Source organism: Epinephelus moara, chromosome 5 (assembly GCF_006386435.1).
Source record: "Epinephelus moara isolate mb chromosome 5, YSFRI_EMoa_1.0, whole genome shotgun sequence".
NCBI classification, from domain to species: Eukaryota; Metazoa; Chordata; class Actinopteri; order Perciformes; family Serranidae; genus Epinephelus; species Epinephelus moara.
In genome coordinates, this window is record NC_065510.1 from 29,151,660 (window position 1) to 29,165,103 (window position 13,444).

The 13,444-nt window shown below is 41.9% G+C and overlaps 1 protein-coding gene and 1 pseudogene across 1 annotated transcript in view; one reads left to right on the forward strand and one right to left on the reverse strand.

The window, feature by feature from the left end:
• Positions 1 to 1,967, reverse strand: part of LOC126390915 (piggyBac transposable element-derived protein 4-like) — a 7,960-nt gene extending 5,993 nt beyond the window's left edge. The window contains exons 1-2 of the mRNA XM_050045425.1: positions 1,703 to 1,967; positions 474 to 1,589 (exon numbers count right to left, since the gene is read on the reverse strand). Coding sequence (XP_049901382.1) covers positions 474 to 1,589; positions 1,703 to 1,851 — 1,265 coding nt within the window. The 5' untranslated portion in view covers positions 1,852 to 1,967. The remainder of the gene's footprint in view (positions 1 to 473; positions 1,590 to 1,702) is intronic.
• Positions 1,968 to 3,676: 1,709 nt separating this feature from the next.
• Positions 3,677 to 11,480, forward strand: LOC126390812 (kelch-like protein 10; annotated as a pseudogene).
• Positions 11,481 to 13,444: the final 1,964 nt, after the last annotated feature.

Consider the following 13,444-nt stretch of genomic DNA (forward strand, 5'->3'; position numbering starts at 1 on the left):
CTACAGAAATTGAACTCAGGTGTGATCAACCACAGTTATGTTTTAACAGGAGCTGGGGGGCAAACACTTTTTCACACAGGGCCATGTAGCTTTGGATTTTTTTCTTCCTCATTAATAAAACCCTTCATTTAAAAACTGCATTTTGTGTTTACTTGTGTTATCTTTGACTAATGTTTAAATTTGTTTGATGATCTGAAACATTTAAGTGTGGAATACATGCAAAAAAGTAAGAAATCAGGAAGGGGGCAAACACTTTTTCACACCACTGTAAATGGTTAATTCTTGTTTTAAGGTGTTTATAAACCGAAGAAAACATATTTATGAATACAATACAAAATTTCTGCCAATGGATGACCCTTAATTTTACACTGTGGACCTTTAAGACAATTTTCGATCAATCATTATGTGATAGATTTACGTGTATTGAATGTTGAACTTCAAAGGGCATAAAATATTGTTGGATATATACGTACTGGTTGTACTCCTTCACAACTGGTGGGACTGGGATGTCCTTCGAGGTCCATTGCCCATCTGCACCTTTGACCCTTCTTGGCATTGTGTCCTTCGAATGGGCCGTGTGGAGGGTTGAACACAGGGAGACGTCCCCGGCGTCTCGCCACTGGACAAAGAGCAAGGAGTCCTTTCTGATCCAGCGGATGCTGCCGCGGGGAGATTTTGCATCTAGGCTGTTATTCTTTGTTTTGGGGAAGCCAGGTCTGTTCGCTCGGATGGTTCCGCACGCCCAGATCTTCCTCTTGAGGAGGTCACGGAAAAGTGTGGGACTTGTGTAAAAGTTATCAACAAAGAGCTTGTAGCCGGTGCCCAGCATCTGTATGTTGATTAGCTCCATCACAGACTCATAACCAAGCCCCTTGCCGCTGGTTCCTTTCAGCTTTCCCTCATAGATAAACAAGTCCCATGTGTAACCACTGGATGAGTCTGTCAGAACAAAGAGTTTATGTCCCCAGCGAGTAGGCTTATTTTTTATATATTGCTTCAGTCCATTGCGGGCTTTGGAGGCAACCATTTTCTCACAAATGGAAACTTCCTGGGCAGGGTGATAGTTCCTTCTGCAGGCGCTCCTCATCTCCTCGTATAGTGGCTTTATTTTGCAGAGGCGATCAAAGGCTGCTGTGCCTCTCTTTTCCTTATTAGCAGCATCCTGTGCCAAGCTGCTGAGGTGAAGGGACCTGCTGATGGTGAGGAACTTCTTACCAGTCATTACCCGTCTAGGAAATGTTAATTCATACAGTTTCCCCACTCGCCAGTAGTCAGCAAATCCAGAGCATTTTACCACACTCATGTAGACGACCAAAGCCATGAATGAATACATGTCCTTCAGTGTCAGGTCAGTCCACGGTATGGCGGGGGGTGCATGACTGGAGCAAAACTCATTGGTGTTATTAACGATTGTCTGTGAAATAGAATCAGTGAAGAAGAGTTGGAAGAACTGCAGGGGTGTGCAGGTGGCTGGAATTGTGAACTGTGGTCCTGGTGACCGGGCGGGTCTGAAGGTGGGCTGCCGGGGTGTGATGTCTGGATCATTCATATCACTCCACCTCCATCCTCCCAACGGGTCAGCAGCCTCACTGCAGGAAACATGTGGGGAAAGGTAATCAATACAGTGTGTACTGATGATTCAAGCTGAAGCTTATTTATGTAGAAATACAAAGTAATACAAATGATAGCACAAAATACTTACTTGTCAGGGAAGTCTTCTCCCTCTACAGTTACATCCACGCTCCAGCTGTCCGATATTTCGTCCTCAGACTCATCCTCGCTTTTAGGCACAATACTTTCGTCAATCAATCCTTGAAGCGTATTTATTATATTATCAAGCCGCCTCGCCATTATTCACCCCAGACGTCCCTAAAAATGTAAAAACGCCACACGTTTTACCTTTAACCCACAGACGCAGACTACACCAGAAGTGGGTATGTTGCTTGCCTGCTGCTTCTTCTTCGTTTAATTCGCTGGCGGGGCGGGCTCCTTCTACTTCCGCCTCCGCTTCTTCCTCGTCTGATGTTTAATGGCAGTTGGCAGCTTTTAGGCGCATTACTGCCACCTTCTGGTTGGAGTCCTGACAGGAACGCCTACATTACAGCCTCCTGAGACCTGAACTTTTTTTGGTGTGCATTTTAAAATTTTCCTAGCTATTTGAGATTAGTAGGAGCTGAAAAATGTTAAAACAAATGAATATTGTCAACAATAATAAATAAATAAAGTCACAATATTCTCAAACAAGACAACAATTAAGTCCCAATGTCCTTCAATGAGCTTCTGTGAAACTTCTGAGAAACTTCTTTTTTTGTCCCCTTGATGGTGCTGTGTGATTATTTTCAGTTCAGAGCAAAAATGAACAAAGGAGTATTTTTAGATCAAGTTAATAAATAAAAATATTTTGGTATGTTGAAACCACAAAACTGATTGATATCAGTAGGTTAACTGTGAGAGTTGAGGGGAAAAATCAACATAGCATAGTAGCATAGTATAGGATATTTTGAGTGGCAATATTGTACTGATAGACAAATGCCAAATATCAAATTTTGTTATTATTATAAAAATGATTAATACAGCAAATACAAATTAAATAATTGCTTTTTCAGTCCACTAGTGACATTTGCCACAAGAAAAAAAGATTGAAGTGAGAAGAACAAACTGTATCTTCTTTGATAAAACAAAGTTTTCCTTTGTGGATATAATTTGCAGTCAAGAAAAGGTAATAAATTTGCTATATATTGTCTTTAGTTTTTAAAGAATTTCTTAGCCCAGCAGCCATTTATTTAGGCTTTTACGAGTTGTCTCTTCGTTCAGTCTGTGGCTTCTGCTCTTGTTTCTCAAAGCCGCTCCTTTGTCTCTCCACTAATACTGAAACTATCTTCTTCCTCTCTACAGGACCACATAACCTCCTGCCCTGCTTACACTTACCTGTGGGTGCTTCCTTCCTTTCTCCAGCCAGCAGGTGGCAGCCCTCACTGCAGAGGCACAGCACATTGCTTCATTAGTGCTGAAGTATGAAGCTTTTTTAATAACTCTCCCACTGCATGTTACATGATAACTTACAAGTTCAGCGCTTGAACAGGATTAAGAACATTTCTGTGTGTTTGCACTTCAGGTTAATACCTGAGCGAGGTGAAGCGGTGAAAATGGATCGACTTAGTAAAGATCTGAAGACTGGCTAAGCAGGCTAAAGCCACCAAGTACAGAGAAGTGGTGAAGCTGACTCGCCTGGTTCTCAGTAGTCTGCAGGTACCTGAACACATCTTGTTCATTTTAATGACTGACATTAATACAAGAACACTACACAAACACAACTGCCTGAAACTGGTTTAGCAGAGGTGGTGAATTTGAAACTTCAGACTATCTTTGACCCAGAGCTTCACCAGCAGCTCTGTTTGTGTGTTGAGTCATTCCTCACACATCCTCTGTGGTGTGTGACTGATATTATGCATCAACATTTCCTGATCACAAACACTCAGAAGGCTTTTTCTGCACAGCAGCCTCCTTCAAAATAAGCAAATATGATGTGTAACCCTGCTGAGCTACATCTGTGAAAATATTTTTTTCTTTAAAGGGGAACTCCAACGTTTTTACACACCAGAGTCTTTTTATAGGTCTTGTGAAGGACTATGAAGGCATATGTGAAAAAAAGTTGCATAAAGCCTGTTGTGCACGGATGCATTACTCAATGGGCCTTCAAGGCACAGGCCTGAGGCCCAAAGTGTCAGGGGCGCCTGTGGCCTTTACCTACAAAATATCACTCACTTTATCATGTAGCAGCCAGGAGGAGACTCAAACTGATCTCAAAGAGGTGCAGAAGAACTGCAAAGAGACACAAAATTACTACAAAAAGGGGCAAAACAACCACAAAAAGACACATAATTATCTCAAAGAGACATAATAACCTCAAAGCGACATAAGATGGCTACAAAGAGACACCAAACAACCACAAGGACACACAAAATTACCACAAAAAAATACTTAACGGCTACAAAGAGATGCAAAAAAGACCAACCAAAAAAAGACAAAACCACAACCAAATGTGTGTCTGTGTGCTCCTAGGTGGGAGAAATGGTGGGGCCTTTTGCTTACTGATGCCTGGGGTCCAATGTCTCTTGTTTTTGTGGCTCCAGAGGGAGCTGTAAGACTCTGACAAACTGACGTCACTGTGATGTCACTTCAGTCAGTGTTGGCTGGGCGAAGACTACAAGTTTGAAAATGAAAAACAATCTGGGGCTGTGTAATCAGAGAGAAGTGAGTTTAAGAGATCTGTGTAGCCCGCTCCTCCTCCTCCTCTCTGCTTGAAGCTAGCATCTTAAGGCTACATTAGCTGCTACCAGCATAGCAAACAGGGACCTCTGACCACAGACTGACGTTGTGCTAATTGTGTTTCGAGTTTTGAAAATGTTACTACAGATTGGATAAAAGGATGTCAGCCATTGTAAAAAAAACCTGCAATATGAACATCCTTCATTGTAACACTGAATTTAAGACACAAAATAAGGTAAAGCGTCATAGGTATAAGGATCCAAAGTCAAATCACACTACAAAAAAAATCCAGCCTTTCAGTCTGCAGACTCCACTCCGAGTTAACAAATCAAAGATCAACATGCTGTTTTTTCTGAGCCTTATCTTTGCTTAGCTCTTGTTTTGCCTACCTCAACAGCACCACCTGCGCTGTAATATTTTAAGATCATTTTTGACTCCAAGAGGAACTGATAGTGTCTCTCAGTCTTTGTTTTTTTACAGCTTACTTGCAATTTTCATTTCTGCAATTGTATTTGTCAAAGTCCACCTCAGCAGATGAAATCATTTTTGCTGTAATAATCAAAAGCGACTCAGTCATCCTTGCAGGACTGTTACAATTGCATGTCTCCCTTTTTATTTCTGCCCATGGCATGACTAAGCTAAGTTCTAAAATAGCACATGTATAATGATACTAATGACTAAAGCCTCAGAAATCCTACAGTGACACATTCAGCACAGTAACTCTGCAGATAGCCAGAGAGGGAATATGGAAAGAGGAAGCAGATTCTGATTGCTCTTTACAGAGGTTACTGTCTGTTTTATCGCTGTGTGGTTTGATTGCATTACTTCACTGACCCGTGATCATCTGTTCTCCTCTGACATGCAGCAGGGGCCCACTGCAGCTGAGATGATGGTGTGGTTGGGGCCTGCAGAGATCAGCCATTGATTCCAGAAACTTCTGCTGCTTTCAGAGTCAATTTAAAGACTGGACAACGTGTCTGATCATAGATTGATGCGAACGTGATGAAGACAAGCTGCTGTTTAAGACATGTATGTCGACAGTTACATGCAACCACCTGCTGATTCTGCCAAAGCTAACTGGAACACATTTAACATGATCTGCACCCCACTGATAATCAGTTAAACAATACTTATTATAACTATTTTCATAAAAGAGATAAAGACAGATTTTTCCTATATGATCTGTTTGTGTTCATCAGTACTGTTAGAATTTACAGGACCAGGTGACACATGCAGCAAGGATGGGAAGTACCACGGTATTTTTATGCAAATGTTGTTGTGCTTTCTCCTGCAAATCATTTTAACGGACTACAACAGACAGATGTGTTGGGTATTCACCAGAAAAACCTTTTCAAGAAGGCACAAATACCAAATATGTCAGTCACACTTACAGAGGGACTCACAAAATCCAAGTAGCAGCAGATGTATTTGAAAAGTCTTAAATCATTTTGCTAAGTAATAGCTATTTTTAATCACAACACACACACACACACACACACACACACACACACACACACACACACCTAAAACGTTATGGACATAGGTAATTTCCACATCTTGTAACTTGTTTACATTAATTTGATGTTCTCGACTTTAAATAGTCCATCCATCCATTTTCATCTGCTTATCTGGGGCTGAGTTGTGAAGGCAGCAGGCCAAGCAAAGCACCCCAGGTGTTCCTCTCCCCAGCAACACTTTCCAGCTCCTCCTGGGGGACCCTGAGGCTTTCCCAGGCCAGATGAGATATGTAATCCCTCCAGCATGTTCTGAGTCTGCCCAGGGGCCTCCTACCGGTGGGACGTGCCCGGAACACCTCTAACGGGAGGCGTCCAGGAGGCATCCTGATCAGATGCCTGAACCACCTCAGCTGACCGTTTTCGACACGAAGGAGCAGCGGCTCTAATCCGAGCTCCCTCCGGATGTCATAGCTCCTCACCCTATCTCTAAGGCTGAGCCCAGCCACCCCACTGAGGAAACTCATTTCGTCTGCTTGTGTCCGCGATCTCATTCTTTCGGTCACTACCCAGAGTTTGTGACCATAGGTGAGGGTTGGGACGTAGATGGACCAGTAAATTGAAAGCTTTGCTTTCTGGCTCAGCTCCCTCTTCACCAAGACAGTCTGGTGCATCGCCTACATCACTGCAGAAGCCGCACCAAACCACCGATCCATCTCACGCTTCATTCTACCCTCACTCATGAACAAGACCCTGAGATACTTGAACTCCCTCGCTTGAGGCAGTAAGTCTCTCCCAACCTGGAGGGGGCAATCCACCGTTTTGTGGCAGAGAACCATGGCCTCAGATTTGGAGGTGCTGACTCTCATCCTGACGGCTTCACACTCGGCTGCAAACTGCCCCAGAGCGTGCTGGAGGTCAGGGTGTGATGAAGCCAACAGAACCACATCATCAGTGATTCAATCATTATTTTGACTTAAGTGATTGGTTGAGCCAAGTTGCAACAAGACCCTGAATGTATCCAGACTATTATAATGTTTGTGCCTGAGGTGTGCTAAGGCATTAGGTTCATTAGTGCTGTGGTTTAAATCTCTGGGAAATACCCTCTATCTCAGTCATATTTCACTCCTGCTGCTGTTTTGAAAAGTTTTAATTGTTACCAGTGTGAATATGAGAGGAAAAAGCTGAATACACTTTATTTTCAATCCTCTGCTGTGTCTTTATCCTGACCCACAGAGCTCTCTTCAAACACTGGGCCACTCCAGACCAAAAGGTCTTTGTCATACCAGGCTTGTCTCCTGACATGATGCAGCTCATCACTGAGTTTGCATACACTGACCGTCTGTCTGTGACGGAGGACAATGTGCAGGAGCTGCTGCATGCAGCCGATCAGCTCAACGTTTTGGACATTGAGCAAACTTGCTGCAACTTCCTGGGAGAGCAACTCTGCCCAGAGAACTGCATCAGCATCTTTCAATTCACCTTCATCTGCTTCCACTCTGACCTGCAGTGCAAGACCTACCGCTACATCATTGAACACTTTGAGGAGGTTGTTTTCCTTTGTTGGATCGCCCATGTACGTCCATGTACCTGAAGAGCGAAACAGACACATCGCTGTACTCCTGTCAAAGGTATGATAACTTTCTGTCACTACGTCTAATTTCAATGTAGACCTCAAATGTTTTCAGAAACATATTTTAGTGTACTGTTTAGCTGTAAAATGAGAAAGTTGGTTTGGCTGGTGGGCGGTGCTTGGTGACCCAGTCAATGGTATCCAACATGGTGGCTACTGTTTACAGCTAAACAGTACACTGAAATATGTTTCTGTAAACATTTGAGCTGAGAAATATGCAATGCAGTAACAGAATCTTGAATCATATTTGATCAGCGCTGTCTAGTTTGACAGTTTGACTGCAGATCAGGAGCAGTGATTGACATGATTGACAGCTGCGTTAGAGACTCACTGGCTTCGATTGATTGTTTTGGTGTGCCGTGGTGGATTCTGGCAAATGCCATTAAAGGCAGCAGGAGGAGGGGGGATGGGATTTTTTCACGGACCATCTGTCTCATGTACTACTGTGTGGATTTAGTGACGGTTTCATCAAATATTTATATTATTTTTATAAAAGTTACCAACTGCTGCTTAATTAAGAAATTCTGCCCTGTTTGTCCATGTAGGTCCGACTGACCTTGTTGAGTCTGGACTACCTGGAGATCAATGTGATGCCCAATGAGCTGGTGAAAAACAACACTGAGTGCTAGACCATGGTCAGAAAAGCCCATGATGCCATAGATTACATCTGGACACATGGGGCCTCTCTGTCTCGTTTCTGCAACCCCCTCGTCTGTCCTCGCCTGCCTAATGCCATCCTGTTGGCCATTGGAGGCTGGAGCAGCAGCGATGTAACCAGTGGCATTGAGGCTTATGATATCCGCGCTGACTACTGGATGTACGTGACAAACAATCACGAGCGTGGCTATCATGGTACTGTCTTCCTCAATGGGGATGTCTACTGTGTTGGTGGCTTTTGAGCAGTGTAAGCAGGTTTAGCCTGTTTCATGAGGTGGCAGCCATGTACTACCGCCGCTTTGGTGTGAGTATCACTGTGCTGAATGGGTGTATCTATGCCATGGGAGGTTGTGATGAGCATACAAACCTTTACACTGCAGAGCGCTACACGCCCGAGACTAACCAATGGAGTCTTAATGCACCCATGCACAAGCACAGGAGCTGTGCCGGCTGCACAACACTCCACAACAAGGTGAGTGAAGTGAAAGAGATGCTGGGAGTGATAGAGAGTATTATGATATAATGGAACATTTTTTAACATTTGATTTTATATCTCAATTTTACAGACTCAAAGCCTGTAAGGCGATAATGCTTCAAGCTACAGTAGGCAACTTTTTTTTTTTTTTTAGCAAATATGACAAAAGTTATTTATTTTTATAACTGTCACTATATCCTGACAGCAGTGCATGAGGCAGATAATCTATGTAAAAAATCACGCTCCGTAGTATTCCTAACGGCATTTGCAAGAGTCATGAAAGCAACCAATTAAAGCTGAGGAGTCTCTAACGCAGCTGTCAATGACTCCATAAACTGTGGTCAAACTAGGCAGTGTTGATCAAATATAAAACAGGATTCTGTGACTGAATTGCCTATTTCTCACCTCAAATATTAATATAATTTGTTTGTTGTAATAATTTGAAACATATTTTAGTGTACTGTTTAGCTGTAAAATGAGAAAGTTTGCTCATGCCTGTGGGTGCATGCTTTGTGTTGGTTCGACTGCTTTAAACATGGTAGCGGGTCACTTACTTTCTCATTTTACAGCTAAACAGTACACTAAAATATGTTTCAAATATGTTTCACGAGCAGTGGTTGACATGACTGACAGCTGCTCCCTCTGAAAATGGCATGTCACAAGCTAGATTTCGTAAAGCCTGAAAACAGAGCCAAGCAGAGGGGTAGACGTCTTGTGTTCTTTAAGACCACCTGAATTTGATATACTCAAAGTTTATTGAGGGTTTTTGCACAATGATGCCAAAATTAAACTGCCTACCTGTGCTTTATTGCCAAACTATTAGATAAAAGTCGAGATCAAAAATAAGTTCTTGACTTTTTTTGCAGTTGCTTTGAAGTGAGTGGAATAATTGGCCAGAGGGTACTGTCAGACAAAAGGTCCTCAGCAGCCTATATCTGAAGGGTTTACGATGTTGTGTACCTAGAGGTGTTATGAGATGTGTGTGGCATTACATACTGTAGTTCATTTGTGTGAGGATGGTTTAAAAAAAGCTGCACTTAAACACACACCAAAGATTATAGCTAACGGCCAACTCGCATGTACTGTACGTTGTGTGCCTGCATGAGAGGAAGTAACTCTCCATAGCACCTCCACACTGTCCAGCCACTGGCAGTAGTCTGTATTCATCATTCAAAAAGCGAAACTGGAAGACCTACAGGATAGATTTAAGACACTAGTTAGCCAGTTAGCACTTAGCAACACAACCTGATGTTGAAAGAACAAAGGATATTTACCGTGCGCTAGCGTACAGTAACACAAACAGCTACTGTACAAGCTGAAAAGCTCAATGGCTAAAAAAATAATCTTACCTGATATAACAAGTCTGTTTTGATCTTGCATCCCCTAGACTTTAGCCATTTGTTTGTCTTTGTCACTCCCGTTTCTCTTCTCATGCACTGAGCTGAACTGCCAATCACAGTGATTTCATTCACTGTCTGGCTCTACGGTCTTTGTTGACAATTCAACATGCTGAATCAGCCAAAAAAAGCAGACAACGGCCAACTAGTGCCATCGTTGCGGTACACACTGCACAAACTAGAGACAGACCCTCCCTGACAGCATGACACTGACTAACAGCCGACCATCAACTTGGTGTGTCAGGGCCTTTAAGATGGCCATCCCCAAGCAATAGATCCAATACCCCCAATCCAATTTGGATTTTTGAGGCCAGAAAATATTGATATTTTAAAGTCAAACAATCTGAAAACAACAAAAGTATACATATATATATATATGTAACATTCATTTTTAGAATCAGCATTTAGTGTTAACATTTATCAATTCATAGGCAATACGGTAACACTGGACGATTAATGTTTCGTCCCAGTTTATTTGTCTGTTGGACAGTTAGATGATTCACTAGATGCTGGATCTCAGCAGTAGTCCACTAATTATCTTGCAGCAGTGTAGAAATATTTCTGTGTTATTTATTACCAGTTGAAGCCAAGAAAAGTGTTAAATCACTAAAGGTCTTCTGGTTCTCCCCAGATTAACATTTGTGGTGGTTTCAATGGGAACGAGTTCCTGCAAACAGCTGAATGTTACAGCCCAGAGACCAACCAGTGGACACTGATCAGCCTCATGAGCTGCCAGCGCAGTGCAGTTGGCGTCATTGCATATGGACCATGTCTTCACAGTAACACGAATCTCTGCTGATGCTTTCATAACATGCAAACTGTTCAAAGATTTGCTCAGTAGCTAGATTCACACACTCAAAGACACTTTGAGGGCGGGTGTTCTTTCTTGCAAAGATGTCGACAGACTGGTTGTATCTCCATTTCAAACATTTGACCCTTTATTTTACTTTTTCTCCCAAAGGTTGGTGGCTTTGATGGGTCCCCCTGTCTGCGAAGTGCTGAGGCATACAACCCCCAGACCAACACCTGGCATGAAGTGTCGCCCATGTTGCTTCCCAAGAGGGCATTTGGAATTGCAGTGCTTGATGAACTGCTCTTTGTTGTCGGGGGATACAATGGCTACTCCGACTCCTATAATGTCCAGTGCTATGACGGAACAACTGATGAGTGGCATGTGGCCTGTGACATGAACTTTGCCCGCTCTAATGTTAGCTGCTGTGTGGTGTCCGGACTCAGCAACATGGCTGACTATGTTGTCCCTCGTGACTTTCTGCCGTGTTTAAATTTGGAAGATGAGAGTTCTGACTCTGCTGAGTCGTTAGACTCTGTCTGACACACCTGAGCAGTGCTCTTTACCAACATCCACCCTGGTGAGACTTTAACAGAAACAATGAAATAAATTTCTTTGTGCATCAAAATGCTGTTACTCCAGAAATTTCAAACTTTTTTCAGTTTGTGTCAGAATTTTTTTTTCTATGTGAGAAGGGTGCTGTGTCTACTCTGCAGACACAGTTACCAAACTACATGACTCTGACCATGACCTTTGAGACCCTGTCCAGCTACTAGATGGTAGAGGGAACGTAGTGCATATATATATATATACATATATATATATATAAATGTTTTATTTAACCTTCCTGACACTGCTGGCAAGGTAAGTCTGTGATAGAGGTGAAGGGGGGCATGAAGGAGGGAAGGGAAAACTGTTCTGACTAGTTCTGTGTTATTATCTTGTTGCTTAAATTTGAAAATAAAAAGAAATAAAAAAAAAAAGATTCTTGATTTTAAGAATAAAGTCATAATCTTACGAGAATAAAGATGTAATTTCGAGAAAAAAGTCCTAATATTACCAGAATTAAGTCTTAATTCTATGAGAACAAATTCATACTATTTCAAGAAAAACGTTGTAATATTATGAGAATAAAAAGATATAGAAGAAGACAAAGTCCCTGACAAACTGCTGCAGTGACCTTAATCTGCAACTTTTATTCCTGAAATTTAAGAGTTTAATCACATAATATTATGCCTTTTTCTTGGAAAATTACGATATTCTTGTAATAGAATTACTTTTCCTCAAAATGACTTTATTCTCTAATCTAATTTTTGTCTTCAATGTGGCATTAATCGTAGAAAATGATCTGTAGTTACAGCCCTAATTTTAATCACCTTTATCAGGATCTCCAGACAGTCAGACCTAAGCTGCAGCTTGTTCTGTTAGTCCCTGATTTTTTTTAGCTAGCTTTTGTCAGCTAAGTCCTGATGAAAAAAGGGAGTAGTTTCTCACCCTCTCTTTTTATAGACTATACAGAAACAAAATGTGTCCGTATGTCTGATATCAGCTGTAACATCATTTCAGTATTATGTTATAGTAGTCATTAGGGGAGACGGGGGTTGGTTGTCACAGTGCTTGTTACAGCCACACTAGAGGGCGCTGGCCTGACATCACTTATCAAAAAGTCGAAGGTAATAGATTTGGATCAACGTTTAGCTAGCAAGCTACAGCCATGCAGCAGCTAGCTCAAAATGTTTGTCAAGAGGTCAGTTGGGGTTGGTTGTCACTCGTGTGACAGTTCAGAGAGACAGTCAGTATGGCAAACCAACACATTCTCACTCCGACCTCTTCACATATTGATGTTTGGTCATGGACTTTCCACGTCATGTCTTTCATTTAACATTTACATACAGTCTCTTTCAAAATGAATGCACTACGTTGGTAAAACACCGCAAATTGACGCATTTTTTTCCATCAACAACAAACACAATTTGGTGGGTTTAGGGAACAAAACACATGGTTAGTGTTGTGATTTGTGATATTGGGCTTTATAAATAAAATTGAAAATTGAATAGACTTCTGTAGCCTTCTCCCCCTCTAGAAATGTCATTAACTGTCCCCGTATCTTTTCAAAAGTAAAATATTTACCCTTAATTGTAAAAGTATGTTTTTCTCCAGTGTGACAGTCCAGTAAGCCAGGTTTGTAAACTTGGTCTTATAGTGGATATCCAGAATCTGGCTATGGTGTGTTTTGCTTGTAGTAAGCAGTAGAGTGTCATTTTCTGAGCTGCCTTGCTTAGTTTACAATTTACAGGAAAATTTCCAAAGATAGACAGTTTGGGGCACACAGACAACACCTACTGAACACCTATTGCCAGGTACACATTACACGATATCAGCCTGCTTATAGCCTGACGCAATCGCGATCGTACGCGATAATCCATCATTTTATCCTGTGTAGTATGTCATAGTACTGTAAATGGCAACCGGTGCCCCATCTGGGATGCCTCATGACGTCCCAACAAAAAGTCTAGCATGTTTGGTTTTCTTTTGCGAATCACGATTGCTCCCGTCACAGCCGTCACTTTGACCAATAGGAGCACAAAGATTTTTAAAAAATTATGGTGTGAAACAGCAGAGGCACTTCGTCAACCCAGTGAGTACTGCCATTAGCATCAGGCTAGCAAACAATGTTATTTCTTAATAATGGAGACTATAAAGTAAGAAAATTAAAAAATAGTGGCGGAGCTTTTACTCACCACAACTGCAGAGGCTACTAGCTTCATT